The sequence below is a fragment of the Drosophila gunungcola genome (genome assembly GCF_025200985.1).
Source record: "Drosophila gunungcola strain Sukarami chromosome 3L unlocalized genomic scaffold, Dgunungcola_SK_2 000003F, whole genome shotgun sequence".
In the NCBI taxonomy this organism is placed as follows: domain Eukaryota; kingdom Metazoa; phylum Arthropoda; class Insecta; order Diptera; family Drosophilidae; genus Drosophila; species Drosophila gunungcola.
In genome coordinates, this window is record NW_026453179.1 from 3,796,021 (window position 1) to 3,823,964 (window position 27,944).

General features: G+C 42.2%; 8 protein-coding genes across 11 annotated transcripts; 3 read left to right on the forward strand and 5 right to left on the reverse strand.

Annotated features, from left to right (window-relative positions):
- Positions 1 to 80: 80 nt before the first annotated feature.
- Positions 81 to 1,023, reverse strand: LOC128258108 (nucleolar protein 12). The gene is given in 4 exon segments (XM_052989526.1): positions 81 to 367; positions 369 to 791; positions 793 to 820; positions 884 to 1,023. Coding segments are annotated over 4 exon segments (792 nt in total). The 5' UTR covers positions 946 to 1,023; the 3' UTR covers positions 81 to 88.
- Positions 1,024 to 1,264: 241 nt separating this feature from the next.
- On the reverse strand, positions 1,265 to 3,391 carry LOC128258097 (membrane-associated tyrosine- and threonine-specific cdc2-inhibitory kinase). The gene is made up of 4 exons (XM_052989511.1): positions 2,374 to 3,391; positions 2,168 to 2,313; positions 1,748 to 2,112; positions 1,265 to 1,692 (listed from the first exon to the last, which is right to left on the reverse strand). Exons 1-4 carry the CDS (start codon positions 3,320 to 3,322, stop codon positions 1,557 to 1,559), a joined length of 1,596 nt encoding a protein of 531 aa, XP_052845471.1. The 5' UTR covers positions 3,323 to 3,391; the 3' UTR covers positions 1,265 to 1,556.
- Positions 3,392 to 3,849: 458 nt separating this feature from the next.
- Positions 3,850 to 8,392, forward strand: LOC128258092 (uncharacterized). 2 transcript variants are annotated; one of them, XR_008267937.1, is made up of 5 exons: positions 3,867 to 3,911; positions 4,005 to 4,053; positions 5,051 to 5,489; positions 5,578 to 8,007; positions 8,063 to 8,392. XR_008267937.1 is itself a non-coding variant. In XM_052989498.1 (4 exons), the coding sequence occupies exons 3-4, from the start codon at positions 7,090 to 7,092 to the stop codon at positions 8,195 to 8,197; spliced, it is 1,053 nt and encodes a 350-aa protein (XP_052845458.1). In that variant the 5' UTR covers positions 3,850 to 4,053; positions 5,051 to 5,489; positions 5,578 to 7,089; the 3' UTR covers positions 8,198 to 8,392. The 2 variants fall into 2 exon arrangements, 1 of the variants encoding a protein (XP_052845458.1); XM_052989498.1 differs by having other exon boundaries at positions 3,850 to 4,053.
- Positions 8,393 to 8,507: 115 nt separating this feature from the next.
- LOC128258111 (transmembrane protein 11 homolog, mitochondrial) lies at positions 8,508 to 10,322 on the forward strand. Its single transcript, XM_052989529.1, has 4 exons — positions 8,508 to 8,634; positions 8,889 to 9,037; positions 9,477 to 9,661; positions 9,725 to 10,322. Exons 1-4 carry the CDS (start codon positions 8,612 to 8,614, stop codon positions 9,887 to 9,889), a joined length of 522 nt encoding a protein of 173 aa, XP_052845489.1. The 5' UTR covers positions 8,508 to 8,611; the 3' UTR covers positions 9,890 to 10,322.
- Positions 10,323 to 10,405: 83 nt separating this feature from the next.
- LOC128258107 (peptidoglycan-recognition protein LD) lies at positions 10,406 to 12,662 on the forward strand. Of its 2 annotated transcripts, none has more exons than XM_052989524.1 (4): positions 10,406 to 10,640; positions 10,894 to 11,187; positions 11,900 to 12,124; positions 12,186 to 12,662. In XM_052989524.1, exons 2-4 carry the CDS (start codon positions 10,933 to 10,935, stop codon positions 12,510 to 12,512), a joined length of 807 nt encoding a protein of 268 aa, XP_052845484.1. In that variant the 5' UTR covers positions 10,406 to 10,640; positions 10,894 to 10,932; the 3' UTR covers positions 12,513 to 12,662. The 2 variants fall into 2 exon arrangements, with proteins under 2 accessions (XP_052845484.1, XP_052845483.1); XM_052989523.1 differs by having other exon boundaries at positions 10,409 to 10,640; positions 11,946 to 12,124; positions 12,186 to 12,661.
- Positions 12,526 to 16,664, reverse strand: LOC128258105 (retinaldehyde-binding protein 1). The gene is made up of 2 exons (XM_052989521.1): positions 16,434 to 16,664; positions 12,526 to 13,801 (listed from the first exon to the last, which is right to left on the reverse strand). The coding sequence occupies exon 2, from the start codon at positions 13,734 to 13,736 to the stop codon at positions 12,747 to 12,749; it is 990 nt and encodes a 329-aa protein (XP_052845481.1). The 5' UTR covers positions 13,737 to 13,801; positions 16,434 to 16,664; the 3' UTR covers positions 12,526 to 12,746.
- A 3,429-nt stretch (positions 16,665 to 20,093) lies between these two features.
- On the reverse strand, positions 20,094 to 24,790 carry LOC128258090 (E3 ubiquitin-protein ligase Bre1). Its single transcript, XM_052989495.1, has 4 exons — positions 24,670 to 24,790; positions 23,316 to 24,462; positions 21,981 to 22,870; positions 20,094 to 21,922 (listed from the first exon to the last, which is right to left on the reverse strand). Exons 2-4 carry the CDS (start codon positions 24,453 to 24,455, stop codon positions 20,824 to 20,826), a joined length of 3,129 nt encoding a protein of 1,042 aa, XP_052845455.1. The 5' UTR covers positions 24,456 to 24,462; positions 24,670 to 24,790; the 3' UTR covers positions 20,094 to 20,823.
- Positions 24,791 to 25,138: 348 nt separating this feature from the next.
- On the reverse strand, positions 25,139 to 27,718 carry LOC128258102 (tektin-1). Of its 2 annotated transcripts, none has more exons than XM_052989517.1 (4): positions 27,585 to 27,718; positions 27,253 to 27,433; positions 26,670 to 27,182; positions 25,139 to 25,879 (listed from the first exon to the last, which is right to left on the reverse strand). In XM_052989517.1, exons 1-4 carry the CDS (start codon positions 27,691 to 27,693, stop codon positions 25,300 to 25,302), a joined length of 1,383 nt encoding a protein of 460 aa, XP_052845477.1. In that variant the 5' UTR covers positions 27,694 to 27,718; the 3' UTR covers positions 25,139 to 25,299. The 2 variants fall into 2 exon arrangements, with proteins under 2 accessions (XP_052845477.1, XP_052845478.1); XM_052989518.1 differs by having other exon boundaries at positions 27,545 to 27,630.
- Between the last annotated feature and the right edge of the window lie 226 nt (positions 27,719 to 27,944).

Genomic DNA, 27,944 nt, shown 5'->3' on the forward strand with positions numbered 1-27,944 from the left:
ATTGTACAAGCCAGGAATTAAACAGTTTATTTGATCAACTAGAGTAATAGTAAATAAACCGTAAAACAAACTATGCTAAAAGAAAAATTTAGTCGGCGTTGCGCTTGCGCCTCAGCTCCTTCTTGTTGACCATGCGGCCCTTTCGGTACTTCGTCTGTTGACCCTTTCCAAACTTGAGCTGTTTGCGCTGGTGCTTGGGAACGCTCTTGATGGTGTTGTTCCGATCCCGCTTGGCCTTCTTCATATTGTTCTTCTTGTCCATGCGCTCCTTCTGCTTAAACAGCTTGCTCTGGTGCATTTTCTTCAGGGTTTTGGTTTTCATCAGGCGGTCGAGGTCCTTTTTGCTCTTGATGTCTGGCTGGGATGTGGTTGTTAGCTTTTTTTGCCTTTGGATGCTCCTCCTCCTCCTCTGGCTTGGATTTGCGCTTGCGGGCATTGGGATCATAGTCCATGCCGGGTATTCTGTTGGGCTCGTCGGCCTCGTCCTCTTCGCTTTGGACCTCCCGCTCCTCCGGCTCGCTTTCTTCTGCCGTATTGGCTCCCAACATATTCCGCTTGGCAGCCAGATCATTGGTGGTCAACTCAACGATCTTCACCTGCACCTCGTCGTCTTCGTAAGTCTCCTCCTGCTGCTCCTCCTCCGCCTTGTCTTCCTCGGTGAGCTCCCGCAGTGGCTCAAAGGTCTTCTTCAGGTGGTTGAACCCATCTTTAACCTCCTGCCGGATGCGCTTTCGCTCATTTTTGAGGTTCCTTTCCAGTTCGGCCTTAGCCCGCGATCGTCGTTCGTTTTTTTCGCTTCCGAAAGCCGCTGAGGAACTCTCTACGGGATTTGGTTTGGAAATTATCACCCCTTTGGGATTATATATTTTATATCTTTGCTTACATGCGTTTTTTGTTGTCGAAAACAACCTCTGTTTTCTTTTTGGGGGCCCTTTTCCTGGTCATTTTATTAAGTTTTGGGTTTTTGTTTATGTTTTCAACATGTGCGAGTGGCGGCAGTGTTGTAAAACGTTCGACAAAGAGATGCTTAATGTTCTAGCCGTTTTTTATTTCTAGCCATGTTTTTCAAGCCAAAATTTTTATGAATTTTCATTCACTGTACCATTTTTCGTTAGTAAAACATTTTTTTGTTACCGTTTTAACATTTGGGAAAAATTTACTTAGATTTATATTTATCAAAGATTTAACTTACAAAATACATTAAAAGTTAATAACTTTCTATCCAAAAATGTCCATGCCCCAAAAACACAACACTTCATACCGAAATTTCAATTACTAGTTTTTATTTTTTTAAACTTTTCAAATCGCTTTTCGTATATATATCACATGATTATATGTTCAAGTTCAACAAGTTCTTCTAAAGAAGCATTAACATTACACAATTGTAAGACTACATCTAGGGAACTTCGTACAACTCTACTGTCTAGAACTAAGCTAAATATATTTAACGATATATTCGGTTGCCATATGTATCTGGTATTTGTTCCGTAACTGATATATGTAGATTATTTGTATGATAAATTCATTGGGTTTCCATTTATCGGTGCCCTCCTTACTCACTCGTCGTCAAATTCCACGTCGAACAGCTTTTTGCGTCGGAACGAGGATGGGTCGAGGACCTTGGGGGAAGACAGGGCGGAGCAGGGACTTTCGAAATCATGAACCTTAACAAACCTGCTCAGTGAGTCCACACTGAAAAAATATTGGTTATAAGCTCACCAAAGGTGAAGAGAACAATGGTACTCACTTCTTTCCTAACAAGTCCATGCGGGATTTGCCTTGATTGGTGTTTAGTGGCGTGGAATTCATTACGATGGGGGTACCATGATTGGACAGCTCCAGTGGATCCTCGCCGACAAGAAAATCTGAGGCGTAACAATCGCGATTGGCAATGGGCGTGGATCCTACCAGCTGGAATTCCACCCGTGGCACTAGAGGCACGCCTTTGGACGAGGGCGAGGAGGGAACAAGGTTCATGCTGGGCTGCGAGGGACCGATGGGCTTCCACAGATGCAGGGCCTCAAGGAAATAGAGAAAATAACGGAAGGCTGCCGTTTTCCAATTGCACATTTTTCCCCAGATGGCTCGACGAGATCGCCGAATGCTCCGTGACTGTTTATGGATTAAAGATTTAAAAGAGTCAAAGGGCGGGCTAGCGTACTCTTACCAGTATACTAAGGTTCATTAGCGACTTGCGCTTCTGTTGAAGGCGCTGCAGCTTGGGATGTGAGAGTAGTTGATCTGCTGTTGGTCTCCGGGTGGGATCGGGCATCATCATGGACTTGATCACCGACTGCAGCTCCAGGGATATTTCTGTGATGACAAAAAACATTATTAATTGTTCGCCTTCGGGGAAACTCCTTTGCAACTCACTGTTTATGAACTCCTCGGGCAGGATGCCGTTTCTAAGTTGGTGCCACAGTGGGCCATTCGAGGGCAGTTCCATGTAGCATGCCAGCTCCAGCATGGCGATGCCCAGGCTGAAGATATCCGCCGCCTTGGAGAAGTGACCCTGCAGGATCTCCGGAGCCATGTACCTGGAATCGCCCTCGGTGGCATGATGGCTATTAGCCTTGTCCACATCGATGACCAAGCCAAAGTCGGCCAGCTTGCACGTTTCGTCATCCTCGCCGATCAACACATTGTCCAGCTTGATGTCCAGATGGATGAGATTTCGGTCGTGGAGCGATTTCAGGCCCCTCAGCAGATCAAGCAGGATATGCCAGATACGCTCCTCGGGAATCCTTTGGCAGCGCAGCAAGTACTGCTCCAGGCTCTCACGGCACAGCTCCATTTGCATGTAAAGCCGGTCGTATTGCTCCCAGGCGCGTATGAAGCGGATGCAGTTCTCGTGACCGGAGAACTCCTCGTACCGCCGGACCTCCTCCAGTCGCTCGGCGCGGTACTGTTCGCCACGGAACAGCTGCTTGGAAATCTTCACGGCGTAGAGCCGACCGTCAGAACGATCTCGCACCTGAAACACCTCGCCAAAAGATCCCTCGCCCAGCTTGGCCACCCGCTCGAAGCACTGCTCAAAGTGGCTGTTCCCATCGCTCAGTTCTGATGGCACTGGTGAAAGTGGCAGAGTACTCGCGTCCGGACATTCCGATCCCCGGAAGGAGATGGCGTGGGCGACCTGGGAACTGTTGGCGCTGCAGGAGCCCAGCGACTGGCTCCGGTTCAGATTGTTGTTGTCCACCGCAACATAGCCACGCGTCTTGTACTTCGGTGGACGGAAGCGGTTACTGTTATCGCCATTGCATTGCTTGTGTCTGTGCTTATCATCGTGCAATTCCGGGATCGGCAAGCGATGGTTTTCCATTTTTTATTTTCAATTTGGGTGTCTTTTAATGAGTGTGGCGCAGTGTGACCATATCGCACAATGGGTGAAATCTTGACTCGCGTTGTTCAATAAGACGCCGGCTAGCGACCAATAAACTGCAATTTTCTATCTTTTGATCTTATAAATTATTTAAAAATAATCTTTCAGTTTTAAATACATTAAATTAATTATTCAATTGATCTGAAATACAAAATCCGTAATCTAGCGATGGAGCTGGAGAACATACCAAACAAAATACTAAATTATTTAGTATAACCTATTCTTTTGAGAAATACAATTACAATTAATTTTAATTGATTTAGTTATGCTTTTACTTTATTTAGAACAAAATCAAATAAAATTTTACCCGGATCAACCTTCTGACTCAATTAAATGTTGATCTAAATTTACAATAAAACATTTTTAATAATTTAAACATTTGGGGAATACCCCAAATGAGTGAAAATTAGTGATGATGAAAGGTATTTTAAAATAAGGCGCTCAGGTTACGTGCGTTCATATGCGAATGGTAAAAAAGAAAGAAGAAAATCGCAAGCAGATGATAGCTTTTTCGTCCAACTTAAAAAAAGTAAGAAACCAGAAGTTTGCGCATGCTTTTGGAGTAAAAAAGTTCAAGTGCCTTGAAATTAATATCAACAGATAATTTAACATCAAAATACAGTTGTTTTGTTGCAGTTTTCCAAGCTGCTACAAATTAATACGGAGAGCAGGTAATTATTGTTTTGTGCTTCAATTATTTGAGCTATTTTAAATTACGAATGTTTACTCTTCAGGTAGAGTACTGTTTTTGGTCTTCTTGTTTACGTTTTTGCAATGCAGCTGCAGCTGTGTGAACACTTCGCTACAAGATTTCCTCATTTGTACTTTTTTACACTGTGGCTTTAAACTCTGAAAATAAACTTTTTCATAGATGATGTTTGTACATGTGTACGTTTTTTTTCTAAAAAGGAAAACATTACCTTTTTTGTAAGCTAGCGGTGAAACATTAAAAACATGACAGATAAGACAAGATTTATTTTTTATAATTACTATTAAAAGTTTTTTTTGTTACCTATATGGAATCTGTTCAAATTTAATGGTTTTTGAAGCATTCTGCGTATACAAAGCTTTTTTTATAGGTACTTTGATGGTTTTCGTATAGCTTTGGATTCATCACATTAATTTAATGTAACCTGTAAATCCTATAGTATCCTATAGCACTATATCCATTTAGTGTACACTGTCATTAATTTTCTTTGTTAAAACTTCGGCGAAACGAAAATACACTAATTTTTGTGCACAAATTTCGTTCACTGTAAGCAAACGACTCCTAAAATTCTGAATTGGAAACATTTATAAATATTTCGTATTTAAATACATTTTTGGGCTTGCGTCCAAAAAATTATGAGTCAACATTTTTAAAAAGCTTAAAACTTAAATCGTCTTTTTTTATACGCATTTATGTATATATGGACCTACTTATTTTATTCATTTATATATACTGAAGAAGTGGTCTTACTCAAAGTCTTAAGCAGAAATGACCAATAATAATAAACAAAGGGGTTTGTGTGTATTAAAACGTCATCATTAAGCTTCGCTTATCGCTTGTCAAGAATATAAATTTAAGTTATTGAGTTCAGCCAAAAAATATCTTAAAGATTTTATTTGTGCATTGCTTTCTTATTTTGAAAATGTTGGGTTCAATTTTTTCGTTCATTTTTATTTAAGCTAATCATTCGAAAAACTTACCAAAGCTATCAATCAGCCTAAGAAATGGACGAAGATGGGGAATTTATTTTGAGCCCCGACTGCCTCTTGGAGATAATGAATTACGTGATTACTGATTGCAAGTTGAAAGACCAAAATGTTGTGCAGTGTTCTTCAATTTATGATGATCTAATCCACTTTGTATTGGCCGATGAAGTCTTTTGGGAGTTGCTCGTAATTCATCACAAACGACTATACGAAGATCTTGAGATGGCTATTTCCGGCAAAATCATAAAGCTTCTTATAGATATGCGAGTCAACAAGATACCAAGTGAAAATGAACATTGCTGGAGATCCTACCTACGATCTATTAGAGAAAACAGTCCTTACAATGTGGAATTATCTTTTGAGGGTCATAAAGAAAAAAGGGACCATACTTACGTAAACATTAGTATAAAAGGTAAGTCTTGATATAACTTAATGGTTAACCCCTATGAGCTCTTCAGATTTGCTTTTATCAATTAATTTTCAACTCATTTTTTTTCGAGGAACCTCAACGCAGCTTACAAACACCGAAAAGTTAAAGTTAAATGGTAACATTACTACACAAGAGTTAACTGACATCTGCATCTTGAACCAAACCAATTTAAAAATGTTGACCTTTGAAGGCAGTAAAATCCATGGAAGCTTTTCCGATATAGTACCCTTTTGCGAAAATCTTGAGGAGCTGAGAATAAGATTGAAACCAGGAGACGGTGCTGCCCAATATGGATCGCTTGCTAAGTTACCCAACTTAAAAACGTTTGTTCTTACTGGAATCCAAGAGAGCGGCTCACAATTGCTATTCTTTAATGATTTAAGAAAATGGAGCAGACCTAAAAGTCTTCAACCCTTGACCCTGACCATCGAAGATTGTCTTAGTGATAAAAGTCAGCATATTGCTTTTGCGACATGGAACTCGTTGAGATATATGCACATACATAACTATGAAGTTAATAATTGGCGGATAACAAAGCGAAACGTTTTAGTTAAATATGAGTACGACTTATGTGATATATCGGAGGACAGTAGTTCAATAGAGGAATCTCTTGCCACAATAACCTTGGGAAAATATGTAAAAGTTAAATTTAGCAGATGTAGTGAAGAACTTGAGGTTAAAATACATCGAGAGTCGGACATCAGCCAAATGGGTTCCCTATCCAAGCTGCCCAATCTAAAACGCTTGGTCATACATCATAAGTGTAACTACTTAGATTATCCTGATACACTTGCAACATTTTTACAGGCAATGGTCCCAAAAGGGTCATTTGATTTAAAATTTTGCAAGATAAACTATTCAACAATAGATAAATTAGAGTGCATGGAACTTTCGAAAATGAAATCAATTCGATATCTAGGCTGTCATCCCTACGATTGGAATTCAACCAAGTTTATAAGTCAATTATCTAACCTACAACACCTACAAATCAATGTCCGCCGCGAAGCGCTTAATGACAATCAATCAGAGCTGGTTCTCAATTTGCTTAATGCATGTCAGGTGCAAGCTTCTATAATGACCGAAAAGTTTCGTGTTACCTTAAAAAGGAATGAAAACAAAATGGAGATACATATATTTTGGAATAGCTTTAGGGCCGATATTCTGGCACCCCTTGCCCAGCTTACGGGCGTTAACACCCTACAGATCTCAGGGTGTCCAAATACTGGGTCACTAAATCCATTCTTTCAAGCATTCGCCACCAGTAATTTAAATACGATCGAAGAAATAGATCTTAGCCAAATGGAAAAAATAAGTTTTGACGATATTTACAAGGTTGCAGAAATTAAAACTTTAACGAAACTTACTTGTTGTCTCGCAGATACTACTGGAATTGAAAAATTGGCAAACTTGAATAAACTCAAAGATTTAGAGATTTTCGGAAATGGAAACCTGACCGCATTATTCATAAAATTGGCTGATACGGATTCAATTCAACGTATTCGATATTCCGGAGGACTTGATCACAAAGAGGTTATAATGGTTTCCCGAATAAGGTCACTTAAAAAACTAGATTGCTTTTTTAATGACGTGGAAGATACTGCAATCGTTGTCCGATCTAGCTAACTCAAGTATTGAAGAATTGATTGTTAACGTATCAAAGCCAACATGTTCCCTACTAAAATTATTTGCAGAGTTTTCTTCATGTAGTTCATCTAGGCTGCAGCACCTGGAAGTTACGAACAAAACTCTCGACATCACTGAAATGACAGAAATTTCGAAAATAAAAGGCCTAAAAACATTACGCACAGGCTTCTTATGCTTGGAAAGTGCGGCAATTTTAGATCGTTTAGTCAATCTGGAGAATTTAGTTATTAAAAATAATGTTTTGGCACTTAAATCACTACCTCGGTTACAGAAATTGCATTTATGGTACCAGATTGGCTTCAGCGAATGTAACAATTTAGTTGAGCTTGAAAAACTGGAATCCTTAAAATGCTCGTTAGCCAAAGATCCGGGTATTGAAGTTTTGGCCAATATAAAAAATTTAAAGGAACTATTCATATTAAAAACAAAGGATTCGCTTAGTAAACTTTATCGAGCTTTTGCTCTTAGAAGTGAGTCAACGCTAAGAGAACTGCATACACAAATAAGTGGTTCTGATGAGATCCGCGAAATATCGCAAATTAAATCGTTAATAACGCTAAATATTGGCTACAATAGTACATGTGATAACTTATCAGACCTTGGTCAACTTAGCGAACTTAAATCGTTGCATATAGTTAGCTCTGAAAATTCCAGTATAGATACCGATAGCTTATTGCTGGTTATTAAATTTTGTAAAAATCTCGATTGCGTCACGTTGGAATTTAAAAGAGGACAAAAAGTGGCTGTGACCTTTGTGAGCAAACTGAACACCATTTTAAAATCTATAAGGAACATTGGACTTCAGAAACCTTTACAGCTTACTCTAGTTGAATCAACAGTTTTCCCAAAATTTCATGTAAGTAATTATAATAACAATAACCTTTCAGACATTAAGAATTTACATTTTGCAGGTTGATGATATTGATGAATCTTACTTAAACGTTGTCTATTCCTACAAGACCCATGACCCAAATTTAATTGTAGATTTTATGTCGGATGGTGAAGAATCTGACGACTCTGAAACCTATGATATTGATTGGTATTAGATTCGTGTTTAATAAAAAATTAACAATATTATCACATATTTTGTTTAAAAAATTGTACATGAAGTTAAAGTTGTTCGTTCAAACTTCTTAATTTTTTGGTTTATTTTATCAGAAAACACACAAAATCCATACTTAAAAGAAATAGTTGAATAACGAAAAATAGTTTTTGAGGTTACTATTATAATTTAACCAATTTACATTCTGCGTTTGTCATTCGTTGAATTTTGAATATCGTAACCGTTAAAGAATACCCAATTTTTTAGTATATGCCGCCTTGCAAACGTTTTGAATTCGGTATATTGAATGGTATCTTTTAGTATTATTTTTACCGAACTTTGGTATATTTTAACGGTCCAGCTGCGGCCGCACTGAGTTTATTAACAAAATAAAAAAAACAACAAATTTATTAGCAAAATGGTTAGCAGAAATACAGAAAGGTAAATATTGGTCCGAGAGACGGTAACGCAGGATTACGCAACAAGCTCTATCTGTGGGTGCAGCCGTATCCCAGATTGTGGAGTGCACACCTGTTTTGGTTATGCAATTTACCAGGCGGCTTCGGCTTCTACACTATCTCCGCCGGACAATGGTTTCCCGCGGAGACTTAATCTTGACCTTAACCTTGAAAGTCCAGATCCAGATAGCCTTGATTAACGGCTTCCATTTACATATTTCTCCTCCTCTTGTGCAGCACGAGTAAAGTGCCAACTTTCCATGTCATCCGCGAGGTTTACGACAGTTCCAATGCCCATGAAAGATTCGAGGCGGAACTGGACAAGGCGCTGGAGGCCAAGGTGGACTTCATCATAATAGAACCACCGCGCCTAGGTGACGAGACTGGTAAGGCCAAGGGACTAAATCTTTTATAGTGGTTGTATAATTTGAATTTGCATCCAATGGCTGCCAATTTAAAATCGAAATCGATCTGATTTTAAAGTCCTTAAAGAAAAGAAACTGTTGCTTAGATGTATTCCAAATTACTGATTCAAAATTTTAATAATTTACCTTGTGTACTGAAATATTTAAGTTTGTTAATAAATAAATATTTTAGCAACTGAAAATGAAACCGTTATATCTCATAACTTTAATTTTGTAAATTGTATAAAATTATTAATTATTTTATAGAAGTAATTTAGGCCTAACCATACTAAAGCATTTATTAAGTTTAGTAGATTATAAATTAAATAGGCGTTACTGTTAAAAGGCGTTACTCTTAACTACCCTAAATCAATATTATTTAACAATAATTTTAATACTATCAAACTTATAATTTAAACAGGTCGTTGGATCTGGGTGGGTAACTGCCTGCACAAGACAGCCGTGGCCACAGGAGTAATCTCCCTGGTGGCCAGTTTGCTGTGGCGGGATCGCCCCATCATTGCAGCTCCCGCTTGTGCCCTGTCGCTCTTTTGCACAGGACTCTACACTGTCTCCTGGAACTATGATCCTTGTTGTCAATATCAGGTCTTAAATCAGACATCCTCTGGTCTGCAGGTCAATTAACCCATTTGTGTACACTTTTACCAGGTGGAAAACAATGAGACCGTGCTGGAGAAGCTGCCGCTAACAGATGTATCCTCGCCTGTGATCCTGGGCTACTCGCCCAACTCCAAAACCAAATACTTGCACCGCGGCGTATCCTTCCTCTCGGCTGCCCTATGCGCCTGGCAGATCTGGAGGTCCTACAAGTAAAGGATGCGGCGGAACCCTTTAAATGGGCAGCTGCTGGATTGGGCCACTTCCCTGCGGAGGCGTTATACCCTATAGCCAATAAGTTTAGTCTAGGCACCTAAGCGAAAGCATTTCTTTTAGATTTTCGAACGATTTTAACTCACTGTCTTGTCTTTCGTGAAATTTTAAAAGTCTCTGTCCAGTGTCCAGTATCCAGTGTCCTTGTCAGTGTTTTTGTGGCTGCCACTTGGACTGGCAAGCATGCTCATAGCCTATTACGGTTCAAAGGCCTCAGTTAGTCCTAAGGAAGGAGCGTTCCCTGCTCCTGAGCAAGCACTGTAAATTAAGCAAAGCCAACTTCTGTGTATAAAACGAAAACCCATTTATGATTGTTATTAGAGTCTAGTTGAAGATATCAGAAAGCGAAAGGCAAATAAACGCAATGCGAATGTTACTCCAGGCGGCCTTTAAACTTCTTCCTAAGCTAAGAGAACATAAGAGTGTTTTTTCGCTAAGAGACAGCTTGGTGATGACCAGCTGATGATTTACGGAAATGTTGTGCTTCATGCGGGCTCTCTCCCTTGTTCTCGTCGCAGTCGTTTAATGCATTCTGCTGGCACTGGTTGCCAGCGTCGATTTGTCGATCAAGTGGTGCGTTCCAGTGCGATCCGGTACGGGGCTGACCCACAACAGTCCACAGCACCACCTTGATGCCGAGGCTGCAGCAAGAGCAGTCTAGCCATGGACTCCAGCCACATAGCCGTGAGAATGGGTAAGTCTGACGACAGATAAGCCATCGCCTCGATAGATAGCTCAAAGGGGTGAGATAAATCAGCTTCTTGGCTGGATACCATCCCAGTTAGTGGCAAGATGCCGATCTTCGCGAGCGCCTATGCTCTGCTATTACTATGCCCACCAAGACCACAGCGGTCTGGACAAAATGTGCCACTTGACCAATCGTCTGCTCACTTTTATCTTGGCTAAGTTACATTATTTGTTTTTTGTTCTATATTTCGCTACGATAGCACGTAGTCCCTCGCCCTCTGGAGCTTCCCAGTCTTCATATGGCAGCTTTGGATCAATCGAAGACATTGTACACATTCGCGTCGACGAGGATTGCGGAGTCAACGAATCCACTCCCTTGCTGGCGGCTACTCAGAGGACGAACAAGTCGCCCCCATCCTCCCCAGCCTTCACCACATCGCCCTCCCCCCGAAGCCGAGTCCTCACAAAAGACTGCCTTAATTGGCAATCTGTGGTGTTCCTGGTTATGTGCGCCTCCGCCTTGGGACTGGCCTCGTATTTACTCTGGCGACAAAGTGAGTTTTCCAGCTGATGGAGGGGCCTCAGCGTGCACGAGTATGTGCTCAATTCGTTTTTGTTGAAATAAATCTGAATTATGTAGCTGTGAGTTATGATAAGCTGACTATAAGTGAGTTTTTGTGGGCCGGCGGAAATGGTCAACGATCAATGTGCATTCGCAGATTGCCTAAAAACTAGCTTAATGAAATATAAGTGATAACAAAAATTTAAAGACCAAAATTTAAAGAATTTTTGTATTTTATTTATTGACTCAAAAATACACACAAACAATTTTTGCATGTAAATTATTAAATAATTTGGAAAATATTTCGAAATGTTTGAAAATATTTTTTACACTTTTCAAGAGAGTCTGGACTAATTTTTTTTACTCAAAAATAAATTTAAAAAAATGTTGAGAGTATTTAAAATTAACAAAATATTTTTGTAAAATATGCTTTACACTTTTCAAGAGAGTTTAGAATATTTATTTTAAAAAGAATTTTAGCATGTAAATTATAAAATAATTTGGAAAATATTTTGAAATTTTTCAGAATATGTAAAATTTTTAAAAAGTAAATTTGTTTTGCACTTTAATCAATAAATAAGTAAATGACAATTAAATAAACAAATTGAAAAAAAAAAACAAATATGATTCGGTTTTATTTTAAGCTTCTAAATACAGACTGGCTTTGTGATTCATTCTTGAACTTCTCGAATTTTGTGTTATAGGTTGACAAAGAAATTAAACGACTGAATCACTTTGCATTGCTTGCAGCCCAAATGGCGGACCTTGGCTATCGGCTGAGTCTCATCGAGCATGACATATGGTCGGAAATGGATCTTCAGGGCCGGGGAACTCCATTGGATGCGACCAATGTGTTCACCGTGTTGTTCACCCACACGGAGAGTGAGGAGTGCCGTGAGGATTGTCCGGAGGTGTTACACAAACTGCAGGTGAGTTACCTGGATTATACGACTATATTAGCTTTAAGATGAAACCTATTCAATTTCGAAGAGCTCCCTTTTGGCGGAACTGCCCTACAATTTTCTGATCACCGGCGACTGTCAGGCCTATATGATATATGGATGGGAGTATCAGAGCGACTTCTCAAAGGATCTGCCAGGAGGTAGTTACCTAGTAATTGCCTTCGTGGGCAACTTTGACCGCTTTTCGCCCAGTGATTGCCAACTGAAGGCGGCTCAGGCTCTGATCCTGGAATCCCTGAAACGCAAGAAGCTGCAACCGGACTACGAACTAGTTGTGGTGGGCAACCATGCGGAGGCACTGCAGCAGGAGCTCCAGCACTGGCCACGCTATGCCAGCCACCGCAGGATTAAGTGAATGAAAGCACGGGTTCCAAATTATTCCTCTCGTTTATTGTACGCCAAACACAAACAGTATACAAAGAAGCGCAGGATGAGTAAAGCGGGCGCCACCGAAAAGCGAAGCGGGGATCCCCCGGATCGGCTCTGGCCGGGATCGGGGGACCAGCAAAGCGATGCGCATGGGACTGATTAACGGATGATGCCTAGGACTAAGGTCTTACAACTAAAAACTAGAGCTGGGTCGCACTGGCTAGTCGAACTCCAGTTTCCGAAAGCTGCCCTCGATGGACTCGATTTGTGAAACGAAGTTGGGGCCGCCGTTGGAGGCCTTCTCCGCGTTGAAACTGCTTCTTCGCTGGATGCCGCGATCCGAGAGCAGGACGATCTTGTCCAGGCCGAGGATCAAGTCCCGCTTGGCCGCCAGCTCCTGTTTCCACAGCTCGATCATCTCGCGCATGGGCATGGTGCCGCCCATCTCCAGCGGCAGACAGCCCTGGTCCACGGCCTTCATCAGCTCCTTTTCGCTGCCGTAGATGATCAGTCGCTGCTTCATCTTGGAGCTGACCCGGTTCTTTACGAAGTCGATCAGCCACTTGAGTGTGGAGGGCACGTTGATGAGGTGGATCTCCTTGTGGCGCATGGGCAGCGACTGTTCGCCCCACTTGAAGATGCGGGCGAACTCCGTGGGATTCCAGTTGGTCACGTGCGCCGTGGAGACGCCGGCAAAGTCGCCCACATGGGTCAGGCCCGTGATCTGGGTCTCCTGGTCCTCCATCAGGCACTCGTACGTGAGGAAGTGCGCCTTGGCCTGGTCGCAGCTGGTGTGGATTTTCGGATTGAGGCCCTTGGCATTGATGACCACCACCCGGCGACCGTGCTTGTCCCGCTGCGGCACCGCAAAGATGTAGCCCTGGTCGATGAGGTCGCCCAGCCGCGGCTCCAGATAGTCCAGCTGGGTGCTCATGTGCGGGAATGTACGTCGGATGTTCAGGTACTTGAGCAGCGTCTGCTCCGCCATGGGAATACTGAACTTCTTGGCCCGCAGGAAGCGCAGCAGGAAGGTGTCGTCGCCGCGCACATTCTGCAGATCCTCGTTCTTGGCCACCCAGTTCCGCAGCTGTTCCAGACTCTGCTCCCGGGTGCACCGATCCTCGCGCAGCTCCCGCTTGGCGATCTTCAGCAGCGCCTCTGGCAGGGATGTGCTCTCTCCCTGATCCTGCACCATCTTCGTCTCCTTCATCACTTGCTAGTCTGGGCTATGTGGTGAATACTCTGCGGTCAAGCAAACAGCATGGATTGCGGCCACTACAAAGGAAAGATACAAAGTGAACTGATCAGCAGGGTTTTTTTTTAAACGAGAACTGTATGATTAATACTAAGTTCAACAGAAGATATGGTTTATCAAGTGTTTCAAAATAAATTTAAACATGAATTGTTTAGTAATTATTTCTTTAAATGCTCCATTATGTATTTTGTTGTTGATGTTTTGAACAAAATTCAATATGTATAGCTTATTTCCCTGTTTGCACAAAATATATTTAAAATATATATTTTAAAAAGAGAAAATTTACATAGTCTCAACATATTATATATTGTTTATTAATCTTAAACTTCCTAAAAAAATGGTTTATCAAGTGATTCAAAATATATTTAAACACAAATTGTTTAGTAATTATTTTTTGTAAAGCTCTTTTACACAATTTTTTTCTGATGCTTTGAACTAATTTCCCTTTGCTCAGAAATTATCTTATGTAATATTATGTATTTTAAAAATGGTGAAATGGACAAGGTCCCTAAAATATATGGTTTATTAAATTTAGATTTTTAAAAATATGGTTTGTCAAGTGATTCAAAATATATTTAAACAAGAAGTGTTCAGTGATTAATTTTTTTTAAATATTTAAAATATTTAATGAAATATTAGGCATTTTAAAATAATTAATCAGGACAAGGTCCCGAAATGTATGGTTTATTATTCAAAATATATTGTACCAAAAATGGTATAGTAATTAGTTTTTTAACACTCTTTTATTCAGTTTGTTGTCTATGTTTGTATCTAAACTTGCACAGAAAATATATAAGTAATAATTTTGCAATTAAGTAAAATGGGCAAGATCCCAAAATATATTGTTTAATAAACGTAAACTCATTTAATTGTTTAAAATACTAGAAAATATCTAAGAAAAAAAATAAATAATCAAGTAGAATACGTTTTACCTAAGTGATTAAATCATTCAACTAGTTGTCATACGTATTTTCGCTAATTTACTTAGTTGAAAGATATCTCTTTCTGCCTTCTATCGTCAAGAAATAAAATATTGATTTACAATTCTTCATATTATCTGTGGGATTTACAAATGGTCTTCCCATCGAAATTAGTTCAAGGTCTCAGCGATCTCAAGGCAAACGCCACTGGATCACGGATGGTCTGTAATTTGCAAATATTTGCTAATTAAAACTCACAAGAAACGCGTATTTGTTAAAACACCCGACCAAATGTAAATGGACAATACATTTTCAACGAACTCGCCAGCGACGAAATGAAAAAATGTATAAATTATTCACTTCTTTGTTGTATGTGAGACCCATAAACTATGCGGCGCATTATGGCCACATATAAAATATGGTAAAAAGTCCAAAAAAAAAAAGCGAAACCTCAACGGGGAATTGGTTCAAGTTCAAAACTGTTTACCGAAAGCGGGTCAAAAACTGGCTATTGAAGGTACAAAAAAATGGGGTAAATAATTAGCCAGTACAAGAAAGAGTTTCACTGTTTGCCCGATTCCGAGCTCATTGCATAATCTCAGAGGGAGGAAAAATGATGAAAGCGGCTGAACAATGCCCCCTGTTTTGGAGCCACCTTGTTTGACTTGGCCGGATAAACAAAGTGCGATTATGGGATGCACTAACATGCCCAGCTTTATCCCAATATTTGCACACAATTTGTGATCAGTGAGCTGTGTGAGCTGCGGCTCGAATTGATTGTTTTACTGCCGCTGTGCCCTTTGTCTTTCGCTGTTGAGGCCCTCGGATAATCAAAATCCGTTTTCCCATGACTCCGACATCGACCCATTTGCATATGACTTCGATTCGTTGCGAACTCTGTGCCTTTTAATTGATTTCATTTTGGTTAAAAATTTGCATTCGATTTCGCTTTCGAATATTTGTCGGTTTTTCAATTTTCGTTTTGTCGGTTTTCCCCCAACTGGAAATGCGATTTCAAAATGTCATTGGGCAATGCGCCCGTTGGATCCCTCTCGCCATCTCTCTCACACGCCATCTACCCCTCTCTTTCACCTGAGATTTCAACATGTTTATTAGGAGCTCGTTGTGGCTTGCGTGGCTTTTGTGTGGCTAACTGGCCAATAATGCAACAGGCGGTGCAATAGTGGCTCATTTGGCAATGCCACAGCCTCATGTTCTCTTCGCTGATTGATTTTTAAGAAGCTAGCAAAGCTGATTACTTTTGTACTCCGTAGGTGCAAGTCAATTAAGTTTTAAAGGTTAATTGGGTTTCAAGTTATCGTGCAGTTTTTGATTGCTTTTTGATTGATATGAGTATGAAAAATTAATTTTATATTGCGCTAGAGTGGTAATTTTCATTCTTCACGTTTTCCAATTTCCTTTTAGATTTTTATCTTTAGTCAAGTCAAAAAAAAAGACACAAATCTTGAGGATTGTTTACCGCTATATTTCCTTTAAGAAATCTTATAATATTAGTTGTTTTTATTTTGTTTTGAATTCTTTTAAAAAAGTAATCAATTTATTTTGAAAAATGATTATAATCTCAAGTAATGTTCTCATTTAGCTTTGTTTTTTTAATTATTTGGTTAATTTCAATATGGAGCATAATTTGATATATATATATATATATATCCTTTTAGGGATTATTGAATCCCCAAACTTATCACAATCACACACACTTTGGCACTTACACCCTCTTTTAGAATCCTTTTATTTCGATAGCACGTCACACGCTGCGTATGAGCAATGCCAAACGCCCGTTTTGCAATCCTTGATTTTGGGTCTTGAGCTACGACTAATTTATCCTCGAGATGGCAATGTCAAACGATCTTCGAGAGACGACGCGCCGATTGAAAAAAGTACGTCCAAACAACGCGGGGTCCAAACAACGAATGACGCTGGCTGGAGAGGCCTCTCATCTAGCAAAACAACGAATGGCGGGGAGAAACCAAAATTGTTAAAGAAATTAACTGGATTATATAATGCCCACACAGACACATGAATACCATATGAACACCGAAGCCGAGTGCCTGTGCGGGATTCGAATGCAATCTGATCGGTTTGTTCGGTTGGTAAATGCGGCTGCTGCATGGAGTGAACAAGTTTTTGGCCAGCCGAAACTGAAAGTACGAAGTACACGAACCTTTTGGCCAGATTTTGAGGAGAGGAGAGCCATAGTCAGTGCCTGATCCCAGCCATCAAAGGTAGCCATAAAGTATTAAAGAGTTACTGTTGTTAAGCAATGGCAGTCAGTCAGTCAGTCAGTCAGTTGGTCACTTGGCCAGTGGCTGTAAATCAGGTTCGCTGGCGGTTCATTTTCGACTTTTCTCCCCAGCACTTACACATTATTTTTATTTTTTTGCCTTTTCATGCCTATTTCACTCATTAGGTTTATTGAAAACCATTGCTCACGGGGGACTGAGACAAAATTTGCATTTTCATGGCCCGACTCCAGGTGGCAGTGAAGCGAGAGTGTTCGAATGGTCGGTCGGCAACCTTGAAAATGCAATCCCCCGATGCGATGGTAATGATGCTGTCGCCTTTGCTAATAGCCAAACACCTAATGATCACCCGGCGTATACGTCATCCGATGGTGATATTTGCCCAGCTCTAGCTCTCCAGTTCCAATTCGAATTGCGACTGCAGTTTACGGCTGGGAAATGCGTTGGCCCTTTTGACATTTTGGACTCTTTGGACTCTTTGGACCCAGGGCCATGACGTGGGCTTGGGTATTTGGGCATTTGGGTATTTTGGTATTTGGACATTTCGCAACCCGACGAAGGGCGTAGGTCCAATGATCGTCTGCATGCTAATCTAATGATTCGTTTCCGTTCGCCCGTAGGCGGGGAGAAATCACGGGGGGATTGGATAGGTGGGCACGCCCCGCCCCGAGTGCTAAACTTGTCATGATACTGCAGTGTGAAAATGCCTTTGTTCGATGATAATTAATGTTGATCTTGTTATGAGCCCTGTCTCAATGACAATTTGGTTAATTGATAGCTGAACGGAGGCCATTCGAGAGTGAAGTTCCTTTGTAACCTTAATACAAATTAATACAAATAATCTAAGCAAAACTAAAGGGCTATAAAAGTAGCAAACCCCAGTTAAAAGTATCATTATACTTACTTACAAACATAAAATTCTAAATTCTAGAAAAGATTTCCTTGCTTCAAGGGAACTTTGCTTTAGACTTTAGAAAGAAACGCCATTAATTTTAGCAAAAATGTAACCTAGAATTTATGGTGCAGTGCCAATTATGGCCAAAAATAGGTAGAATTTCTTGTTTTTAGGGTAAATTTTATTTAGAGTGTAGGGTCATTACTACTATATATATTTAATTTGTGGCTAAAATGTCAGGCATTTTAATCATTGGTATTGATTAAATCGAATTGCGATACACTAATCCAAATATCATAATATAACTTGTCTTAGATGATCTTAAGACTTAAGACTTAATTACATTTGTTAAGTTCAATTCCGTATGTATTGTATATATTTAATTATGAAAACCCCCGCCTCGTAGCTGAAAGGTTATTGAATCAATTAATTTCAACTTTAATTGCCTTTATCCTGTGTGGTGGAACTTCCGTGTCTGCCTTACGACCCGGTTATTCCCCCGATTGCACCCATAACCTTCGCCATTGTCCCTGACCAGAGCCAACGGATTGACCTACTCCACCAAAGCAGCCACATTTTAAACACATCTGTTATGTTGGTAATAACCGTTCGCACTCGCTTCGCCAAGTGCTTGGTGTAATGTGCTCACTCATCGCTGGCACGATTTTAATTTCCGACTCTTTTTACATTTATTTTTCGTTTTCGTTTCGTTTTCCTTTGGTTTTTGAAACCTGGCTTGCCGCATAACGAGTTTACGGCTAAGATGCTCCAACAGCTCGGCATCAAAAACGACAACGACAACGACAACGACAACCCGTCCAATTGCTCCACATCCACATCAGCTGGTAGCCTGGCCATAAAGATGCCGCCGCCTCTCAATGCGAACAGTAATAATAATTTTTAATAAACACATTACATGGCGCAAAGCAGACGAAACAATTCGCAATTTCTGTGAATCGGAGGGGGGTACCTTAACTTTAGGTTGGGTAAATCTCAAATGGCTGGAGGGGGGAAAAAACACTTTTCGAAACACAGTCGAACACATGACTGCCTACAGATTTTACGGAGCTTTTGTGATTTTGGTCTTGGCCATAATTAACAGAGACGAAAATCAGCGACATGGCTTAATTACGATTTCGAAAATAACCCTAGCCTCCACATTATCCATCCATACATTCTCTTTCTGGCTGCTGGCTATACGCAAATCTTTCTTGATCCACCGAAAACGGGCGTAAAAAAATGTGCATACCATATTTGGTGATTTACAGAACATAATTTATCATCTTAGTCGTTTTAGGGCATCGGTGAGGGGGCTGAATAAGCGCCGAAACCTCTTTGCCCAATACGCAGTAAACATATTGTTGATACTGGCGCAGTTAGCACGAGCACCTGCCCAAGGCAAATAACTTCTTGGCTTACTTGTAGTCACCAAATTGCGTCAATGACTTTAATTATAATTGCACAAGACAATGTCGCTGCTCTTGTCGCAGTCCATTGTCATAAACACTAGGTAGCCATAATTGCCGTAAACTGGCCAACTGGGCTGTTCTGGCCAATTTTTGCCTAGCCAAATGCTAACCTAATACTATGCAAAATAATTGCCGTAGACTGGCCAACTGGGCTGTTTTGGCCAAAGTTTACCTAACTAGGTTTGCTTAGACTGGAATTTACCGCCAAATATCGTGTTTCCGTTTTATTTTCTTTATACAAACGAGTAAAAGTTCAATGGAAAAGAAAAAGTTTAATTTGGAGGCTATAAATTAAACAACTTAACTAAACTCAACTAAATATTTTAGAATGATCGTACTTTAAGAGAAAAGATGTAGTAAAAATATAATTAATATAAACAAAAGTTGCTATGTGAAGCTGTTTAAATTAAAACTTAAGCTTACAAGTTATTAAAACAGTTTGAAAATACGAATTAATTGGGTTTTTAAATCAAGTCTATGGTAGTTGCTTATAGATTAAATTTTACATGAAAGCCAACACTACGTATGAGCGATTTACTTTGAATCCAGCTTACAGATCTTTAAATTTTTTTTTATTTTTTTTAGTTACAAATAAATACAAAATTAAAGATAGAAAAGAAGATACGATCTAAGATTTTAAAAATCCGCGCGCCAAGAAATAACAGGGTAAAGATAAACATCGCTGTTATTAACATCAATTTGTGGGTGGCAACATTTTAACAGGTGGATTGTATGTTGACAGATAACAGAAGATCAAAATAACGAAATCTGATCAAAAGTTTCTTTATTCATGAAACAGTACACAGATTAAACGATTACACTTACACACAACAAAAAAAAACAATCAAAATTTTCTGTTCTCCTGAACAACAATTTTCGATCATAGGTTAATACAATAAATTATAACCAAGTTAGCAGCCCTTCCAAATAAAGCGCGACATTTAAACGGATTCTCCGACATGTTTATACAGCTGGTATCTATGCTACGTTTGATCATTACAATAGAAGTAGTTTACTTAAGAATAATAGGGGCTTGTATAAATATACTTAACATAAATTAAAGTGAATTGAAGACAAATACCCGATACTGGTTTTGGGGATCAGAAGAACTTTGGGTACGCTAAACATATAGTTTTTAGCCATTTATTAGTGTTCGTACATTTAGTTTTCAAATTAAATCATTTAAAAATAGAGTTTGATTTACAAAAACTAGAAGCTACATAAAAAAACCGCGACATGATCACGCGGCACTCATAATGAGATGCTTTTGCTTGGCGCAAGAATGAACAAATTCAAATAATTGCCACGGGGAATCTGGGGGAGTTATTTGGAGACTACTTAACCAACTATTAGTACGTAGGTAATATATGCATAATGAATAATCCGGCATGAATGTGTGTGACTGTCTCTGCTTGTGTGCGTGGTGTGTGTTTCTTGTGTGTGAATAGGACATGACCGGAACGTATCTAAATTATCGTTACGGGGTCTATCGCTTATCTACTGCAGATATAGCCTATGATAATCGTTGGCGCCAAAGGCGCAGTTGCATTTGGGACACTTTCGCTGCCGCGTTTCATACCGTGTGCGCAGGCAGTCGTAGCAGAAGACATGGAAACACTTTGACAGCACCGCGTCCTTCCGCTTCACTTTGCACGAGGGACACGTGAGCGTTTCCTTGTACTCGCGGATCTCTTCGATCATCACCTCGTCGATGGTGGTGCCCGACATCTCCATCTTCTTCATGCGCTCCGCCTTGCGTTTGAACTGCGCCAGCTCCTCCTGCAGCCGCTTGGTCTTGTAGGCCTCAGCCTCCAGCGAGCTGGTCTTTTCGGCCACCACCTGTTGTGCCTCCTTCATCTGCGCATGATACTTTTCGAGATGCAGCTTGAGGTCTGCCGCTGACTGGGCGGATTCGATCGCCTTGCGCTTGTGCATCTCCATAGCCTGCTGGCGCAGCATCAATTCCTTCTCGATGGAGGCGACGGTGGCCTGTAGGCTGCGCTCCTTCTCCTCGAGCTTTCGCAGAACGATGTGCATGGCCTCGATCTGCGTGGTGGCCGTGGCCATCTGATCCTCCAGCACCGTCTTCTCCTCGCGCAAAAGCTTGTGCAACTGGTTGGCCTTGATGCGCTCCGACATAAGCTTAAAATTGGCGTCGTCCTTTTCGCGCAACTGTTGTATAAGCCGTGAGTTCTGCTCCTGCATGTCCTCGAAAGCCTGCCCAGTCACCTCCATCTCGTTGAGCAACGCCTCCTCCTCGTGTGAGCCTACAAAGGGTCTCGCGTAGTTTGCCGTGCCAGGCGCTCCAGTGCCCCACGAATTATCCGAGGGTTTGTGGTTGGCCATCTGCTTCTGCAGCTCATACTTCTGCTCCTCCAGTTGCTTAATCTTACGTAACGCCTCCTCGTCGGCCAACTTTTTCCGTTCCTCGCGCTTACTCTCCTGCAGCTTCTTTAACTGCTGGCGCAGCTCCTCGATCTCGGAACGCAGCTTCTTCTCGGTGGCCATCAGCTGGACCTTGTCGCGCTGATCCTTCGAGACGCCTTTGTACATATCCAGCAAGAGTTTCATTTCCTTCTGGTCGTTCAGCGCTTTTCTATGGAGCAAGCAATAAAATTAATCTGATTATGGAAATAAACTGAGAGCAAACCTACTTTAGTTGCGCCTTCAGATCCCGCACCGTTTCGCTCTCCACAGGCTTCACATCCTTGCCTTTTACGCCATCCTTGGAATCTTTTTCGGTTTTGACGGGCGCGGAATTTGTGGCAGATGTCGTTGAGTTTCCGGGCCCAGGGGAGTCCTTTTTCTCGCCTGCGACCGCCTCTCCAGCGCTGAGCTTTTCCTGCTTGATGCCGTCCTTGACGTCTTTTCCACTGGCATCATCATCAGCTTCATCTTCGGCCGAGGCGTGGTTCTCCTCTTTGATGGCGACGTTGGTGTCGTTGCCGGAATTCGTTTGGTTTGATTGGCCACAGACGGAGGAGTTGTTGGAATTTTCCTCCTTCACACCCGACGAGTTCTCCTGCTTGACTTCCTCGCCCGCAGCACCCGTCGCCGCCTGCAACTTGTTGCCTTCGAGGGTGGCCAGAGCTTCGTCCAGCTCCTTGCGCAGCTTCAAGTTGTCCGTGGATGTGTCCTTGTACTTTCGCTTGTAGCGCTGCACTTCGCCTTTGAGCTGGCCATTGTGGTTTTGCAGAGAGGTGATCAGGTGTCGCATCTCGCGGTTGATGGGGGCCGTCTGCTCGTTGGCGGCCATGTTCTGCTCGAACTCAATGCGTAGCGCCTCGTACTCCTTTCGAATGAGGGCCAGCACGTCCTCCATCTGGATCATCTCACTGCGGACCTTTTTCTGGGCACTAAGCTCCTCGCTTTCCATTACCTCAATCTGTCGCAGGTGCTGGTTCTTGCTCGTCTGCAGTTGGTTTCGGGTCTCGTCCAGCATGGTCTTGATCTGCATGGACTCGTTGTAGAGCACGGAGAACTGGCTCTGCAAGCACTTGTACTCTGTGGTCTCCACAATAACCGATTCGGGTAGCTGTCTTATCTGGAAAGATAATGGTTTATAAGATTTATCAAGTGGGAATTATCTTTACCAAATAACAAAAGTTGCATTGCCTTTCATCGCAAAGCGTTTAACTTTTTATTTTAAATTATTTTAAATTTAAAAGTAATTAAATCCTAATTATGTTTATGCAATGATTATGTAATGATCATGTTTAAATTCGTAATTTGTTTTGTAAAAAGATAAAATTACGGTATGAGTGACTTTTCTGTTCAAAATAACTAGAGAATTAGAAAAAGTATTAAAGTAAAAAACTTAAATGAAGTTTCTAAAATTGAAAATGAAAATAAAAGGTGAACCAAACATAAAATAAGCAGTTTAAGTTCTTTTTAACAGGAATTCTCTGGCTTACGCGACCATAATAGTTTCTGACAAAAGGTTTGAAAACTGATGTCTGACTGATGTCAAGACAATATTTTGAACTTACGTCCATCTTAAGCTTCTCCACCTCCTTAAGGGTTTCGCGGTGCGTGGCGTGGAGCTTGTCCAACTCCTGCAGTCGGTTGTTGGCCAACTCGCGGTACTCCTCCAGCTCCTTTTGCAGTTCCTCCAAGAGCTGGCTGTTGACGCTAGTGGTGGCGCTGGCGGTGCCCGTGGATGTGGGTGTCTTGGCGCTGTTGGTGCTCTTGTTGGGATCGCCGTAGATCTGGTGGTACGCCTTCAGCTTCTCAATGGCCTCGGCCAGATGGTTCTCCAGCTTGTCGTTCCGGCAGTGGATCTTCTCCAGGTCGTACTGCAGCTCGTCGATCTGGTTCTTCAGCTCGGCGTTCTCCGTCTCCTTGGCGGTGTGCGCGTCCTGGTACTCCTTCATTTTCAGCGACATGGTGTGGAACTTCTCGTGCAGCGAGGTGTTCAGGTTCTGCAGCTTGTGGTTCTCGCTCATGATCTCGATGTGCGTCTGCTTGAGCGTTTCCTCCAGCGCATGGACACTGGCAGAGACTGTTGTGGCCTCCGCATCGCCGCTCGATTGTTGCTGCTCCTCCTCGCCGGCTGCCCCTGATCCGGATCCCGCTGAAGCCAGACTATCACCTTTCAATACATGAGTTATCTTCTCATTGCGTTGCATTAACCTATCAATAACCTGCACGATCTTGGCCACCGCCCGCTTGGACACTTGGACGCGGTTGGCTAGCTTCTCGTCCAGCTCCTCCTTGTCCCAGGTGGACAGCTGGGCAAGGAACGAGGTGGTGACTTCGTTCTCGTTCCGGTTCTCCAGTTCGTCGGCCGTCTCGGCATCGAAACGCTGCAACAGGACGCGGATGTCCTCGTTCAGCTGGTTCCAATACCGATTGACCACATTGAGAACGGCGTCGTCCTGCGTCTGCCGCTTCTCCAGCTGCTCGATGCGGTGCCGCAGTTCCGCCTCCGTTCGCATCCGCTGCTCGATGCGCTGGGCGAGCTTCTTGTTCTGGAACTCCAGAACCTTGATGTCCATCTCCTCCAAGGTGGACACCGGCCCAATCAGATGGGGCTCGAAGTGCACCTTTTTGATGGGCGGCTGACCGGCGGCTGCGGCGGCCACCAAACAGCTGCTCCCGCTGGCGTCGTCGGCGCTCCGTTTCGACATCCTTGCACTGCAAGTGGACAAAAGGGACGAAAAGGACTAAGTCTTAGTTGCGAAAGCCTTCAGAGTGCCGCATATTGATTTGCCATTCGTGGCTGTACTCCATTTTTTATCGTGTGCGGTGGCGGCGGCGGCGGCAGAGGCGTAAAGCTCCCGCCACTGACCACCGCACCACGTCTCTTGGGTGCTCAAATTTAGGACATGCAATGACACTCACCTTAATCTCAGGTTTGTACACTTTTAACTTAACATTAATTAAGGTTTTCTGTTGATTTTTTACGTTTTGTCAGGCTTCAATTTCATTTCGCTGTGGGAGCTGGATTGCGGTCATACTTAAGATTTTCACACCGATACGGTAACACTTTTCACCCTCGCATTTGCGTTCGCGCTATCGATAGGTTTGTGTTTTCTATCGATTAAGCGTAGTAAATACCAAAAATACCAGATTTTAAGTTGAAAATTCAACTTTTGCCGCGAAAAAAAGTAATGTTTTTACGGATTTCATTATTTTTAAAACAAATTTAATAAACAATTTTTTTCTATTTTAAAACTTGACCCACTCTAAAAACCTATATTTTGTAGCCCATTTAAATTTAATGATAAAATAAAATATTGTAAATATTTAAAAGAAAAGTAAAAGCAAAAAAACCAATAACCAACTGACAAGCCCCCAAATCACGAGACTCTTTCTTGGTAACTGGAAATCGAAAGTGAATTTCAATTTATTAAGTAATTTGGGATCGAACACGAAATGCACATGCATCTAATTTGATTAATGGTGGCTGGGCTGCGTGCGGGACGCTGATGGCGACTACTGGGGTGCGGTACTGGAAGTAGTGCTGCCCGACTAAAAGGTTTGATATTTGAGCGCCTGTCGCAGAGTCATGCAGTCGACCTCGTCGATCTTGCAGGTGTTCGCCTTGATGTTGATCTCTTCCTCCTGCATCACCTGGACGTGCATCAGGTATCGCATCGAGGCCTTGTTCTCGTTCAGCTTCTGGTTGAGCTTGCAGACAGATGCCTTGAGGGCCTGCAGTTCGTTGTAGAGTGCGTCCTGGACCATGTCGCAGGTGAGCTCCAATCCTGGACGGTGGGCACGATTGCTCAGCCTCGTCTGGCACAGAGTGATGGCCCTCTGCTTGTCCATCATCTCCTTCTCCAGCTCGGTCATGTTGCGCTGCACCTGATGAATGTGGTCCATGGTGTCCTTGTGCTTGTTCTCTAGGCACTGCTTCACGTGCTTCGTTTCCGAGATCCTTCGCTCGAAGGCCTCGTTGGTCCTGTCCGTCTGGTTCTGCATGTCCTCGCACACCTGCTTCAGTAGCAAATCGATGTAGGCCCGCAACTGTCCGGCGGACACCAAAGCCTTGGCGTTGGCCTCCAGATTCTCGTACGTCTGCGCCTGCCACTCGGTCAGCGAGAATTGGCTGAAGGAGGGGGTGGACACATGGGGAAAGTCAAGAAACCATGGCAACTATCAGGTCGATTTATATAAATGTGCAAATAAATCGCTTGTTGGAAAGTATTACCGGGACAACTCCATCCAATATTACCTAGGAAACTGCGATCTTATTATTGGGTTTGACCTTCCTCAAGTCTCTTCAGGAAGGCCAATCATTTAATCACATTAAAAGCATACGTGTCGAAAAGGAGAAAACTAGAAAGGATTTGACCAAGCTCAACTATGTTCTTAGCTAAAAAGAGCAACAAAAATCCAGTCAAATTTAATGGAAATATGCTTTGAACTGAACCAATGGCAAAAAATTAGAAACATAGCAAGACCTACCTAAAGTTCTTTAGAGAATGTAACATTTTTATTTTAACTAAACGATAAATTGCCTATTCGAAAAAATATGTCCTTGACTGTTTATAAATACTGTTGAAGATCTGAAAGGATTTATTAAGGTATTTCAAATTTTTATATTTAAAGGAACGACACTTTTAACTAAATGATATATTGCCTATTACAAAATGTCCTCGACTGTTTAAAAATATTGTTGATATCTGAGAAGATTTTTAGAGGCGTTTAACATTTTAATATTTTAACGAATGACTACCTATATTATATATTCCCTATCAGATAAGTTGTTTTTTAAATAAAATTGCAAACTTAAGAAATGAGCAAAACATTATTTTTTAAGCCGAAATATTCCATAGTTGGCCAATGCAACTCCTTACACCATCGCGATTTTAGTTACCCCAGTGTGCGATACCTACCAGTGCTGCTTGGACAGATCTTGACCCTTTGCCAGGTCGTGTTGGAACTCCTTGAGCTTCAAGTTCTTCTCGTCGATGGCCAGCGACTTGTCCTTGGCGGCCAGGTCCTGGTCCAGCAGATAGATGGCGGCGCGCAGCTTGCGGATCTGCTCCTCGGCCTCCTTGAGGGCGGCATCGGCCAATCCCTGGCAGCCCTTGATCACCTTCAGCTCGCGGCGCAGCGAGCGGTCCACCTCGTCGTCGCAGAGGTCCACCCCGATCCTGCCCTCCCGCAGGATCAGGCACTGCTTGCAGATGGCCAGCGACTTGTCCTTGAGGAACTCAATGCAGTTCAGCACCCGATTGCGGTACGTGTTCAAGGCCTCATCCTCCAGGGCGGCGGTCTTCTTCTGGCGATTCAACTCGTCCACCAGGAACCGGATCTCACTGGTCCGCTCGCGCATGTGATGCTCCACCTCGCGCTGCCAGTTCTTGGTGGTGTCCTTTGTCTCGTCCACCACGCGACGCGATTCCCTGGATGAGAGAGTGGGTGACCAACTTGAATCCGCTCCCAGGGATCGCACTTCACTCCCGATATACTCACTCCACGATCCGCTCGGCCAGCTTCTCCTGGTCGCAGGTGATCCGGAACTTGATCTTGTTGTTATAGTCCCAGTCCTCCTCGGAATATCTCGGCGGACACTTGGCCACTGGGCCCAGATGCTTTCCGGCCAGCTGGAGGCCAGTGATGCGGCGAGACTTCAGGTTGGGCAACATCTTTCTGGCTGGGATTGGATTGGATTCGATTAAGATTGCGTAAGAAAGAAAATATAAATGAAGCTCTTGGTAAGAAGTTTAACTGTCACTGCAAAATCTCTACACTCGATTGTCCCCACCTGGCACACTTCTCGAGACCGGGCAGGAAATTATGTGTACCTGGCTGGATGGCTGCCTGGCTCGGAATCTCAGCCGGAGTCGGAGGAGAGTCGCTGGCGACCTGAGTGGCCTGCCCTCCTCTCCCAGGGGCTTCGTTAAATCGATTCATGCTAGGGAATTTACGGTTGCCTAGCGGTATTTATTGTTATGTTGGCTATCCCCCCACCGAAAATCCTTTAACATACACTACACAAAAATATAGTATTTAACCTATTACTCACATATCCAGAAATATATTACTTCGAAAAATCTAGTTTTTAAATTTGTATTTAAATATCAAAAGGATAGAAACTGTTTTCAAGCTTTAAGAAATAATGCGCTCTTAAAACTTATTAAATGTGATACTGGCAAAGAGTGAAC

Excerpts from the sequence above, each read along its gene's own strand:
- LOC128258090 (XM_052989495.1), bottom strand. The coding sequence starts at position 24,455 with ATGTCGAAACGGAGCGCCGACGACGCCAGCGGGAGCAGCTGTTTGGTG. Across the intron at positions 22,871-23,315 it reads TGGAGAAGCTTAAGATGGAC|ATAAGACAGCTACCCGAATC; the intron begins GTAAGTTCAAAA and ends TTATCTTTCCAG. Across the intron at positions 21,923-21,980 it reads GATCTGAAGGCGCAACTAAA|AAAAGCGCTGAACGACCAGA; the intron begins GTAGGTTTGCTC and ends CTTGCTCCATAG.
- LOC128258111 (XM_052989529.1), top strand. The coding sequence starts at position 8,612 with ATGGTTAGCAGAAATACAGAAAG. Across the intron at positions 9,038-9,476 it reads GCGCCTAGGTGACGAGACTG|GTCGTTGGATCTGGGTGGGT; the intron begins GTAAGGCCAAGG and ends TAATTTAAACAG. Across the intron at positions 9,662-9,724 it reads ATCCTTGTTGTCAATATCAG|GTGGAAAACAATGAGACCGT; the intron begins GTCTTAAATCAG and ends CACTTTTACCAG.
- LOC128258092 (XM_052989498.1), top strand. The coding sequence starts at position 7,090 with ATGACGTGGAAGATACTGCAATCGTTGTCCGATCTAGCTAACTCAAGT. Across the intron at positions 8,008-8,062 it reads CAGTTTTCCCAAAATTTCAT|GTTGATGATATTGATGAATC; the intron begins GTAAGTAATTAT and ends TACATTTTGCAG.
- LOC128258102 (XM_052989517.1), bottom strand. The coding sequence starts at position 27,693 with ATGAATCGATTTAACGAAGCCCCTGGGAGAGGAGGGCAGGCCACTCAG. Across the intron at positions 27,183-27,252 it reads CTGGCCGAGCGGATCGTGGA|GGAATCGCGTCGCGTGGTGG; the intron begins GTGAGTATATCG and ends TCTCTCATCCAG. Across the intron at positions 25,880-26,669 it reads GATCTGTCCAAGCAGCACTG|CCAATTCTCGCTGACCGAGT; the intron begins GTAGGTATCGCA and ends CCCCTCCTTCAG.
- LOC128258097 (XM_052989511.1), bottom strand. The coding sequence starts at position 3,322 with ATGGAAAACCATCGCTTGCCGATCCCGGAATTGCACGATGATAAGCAC. Across the intron at positions 2,314-2,373 it reads GCCCGAGGAGTTCATAAACA|AAATATCCCTGGAGCTGCAG; the intron begins GTGAGTTGCAAA and ends TTGTCATCACAG. Across the intron at positions 2,113-2,167 it reads TAATGAACCTTAGTATACTG|TCACGGAGCATTCGGCGATC; the intron begins GTAAGAGTACGC and ends ATCCATAAACAG.
- LOC128258105 (XM_052989521.1), bottom strand. The coding sequence starts at position 13,736 with ATGAAGGAGACGAAGATGGTGCAGGATCAGGGAGAGAGCACATCCCTG.
- LOC128258107 (XM_052989523.1), top strand. The coding sequence starts at position 10,610 with ATGGACTCCAGCCACATAGCCGTGAGAATGG. Across the intron at positions 11,188-11,945 it reads GTATTTACTCTGGCGACAAA|CCCAAATGGCGGACCTTGGC; the intron begins GTGAGTTTTCCA and ends CATTGCTTGCAG. Across the intron at positions 12,125-12,185 it reads AGGTGTTACACAAACTGCAG|AGCTCCCTTTTGGCGGAACT; the intron begins GTGAGTTACCTG and ends TCAATTTCGAAG.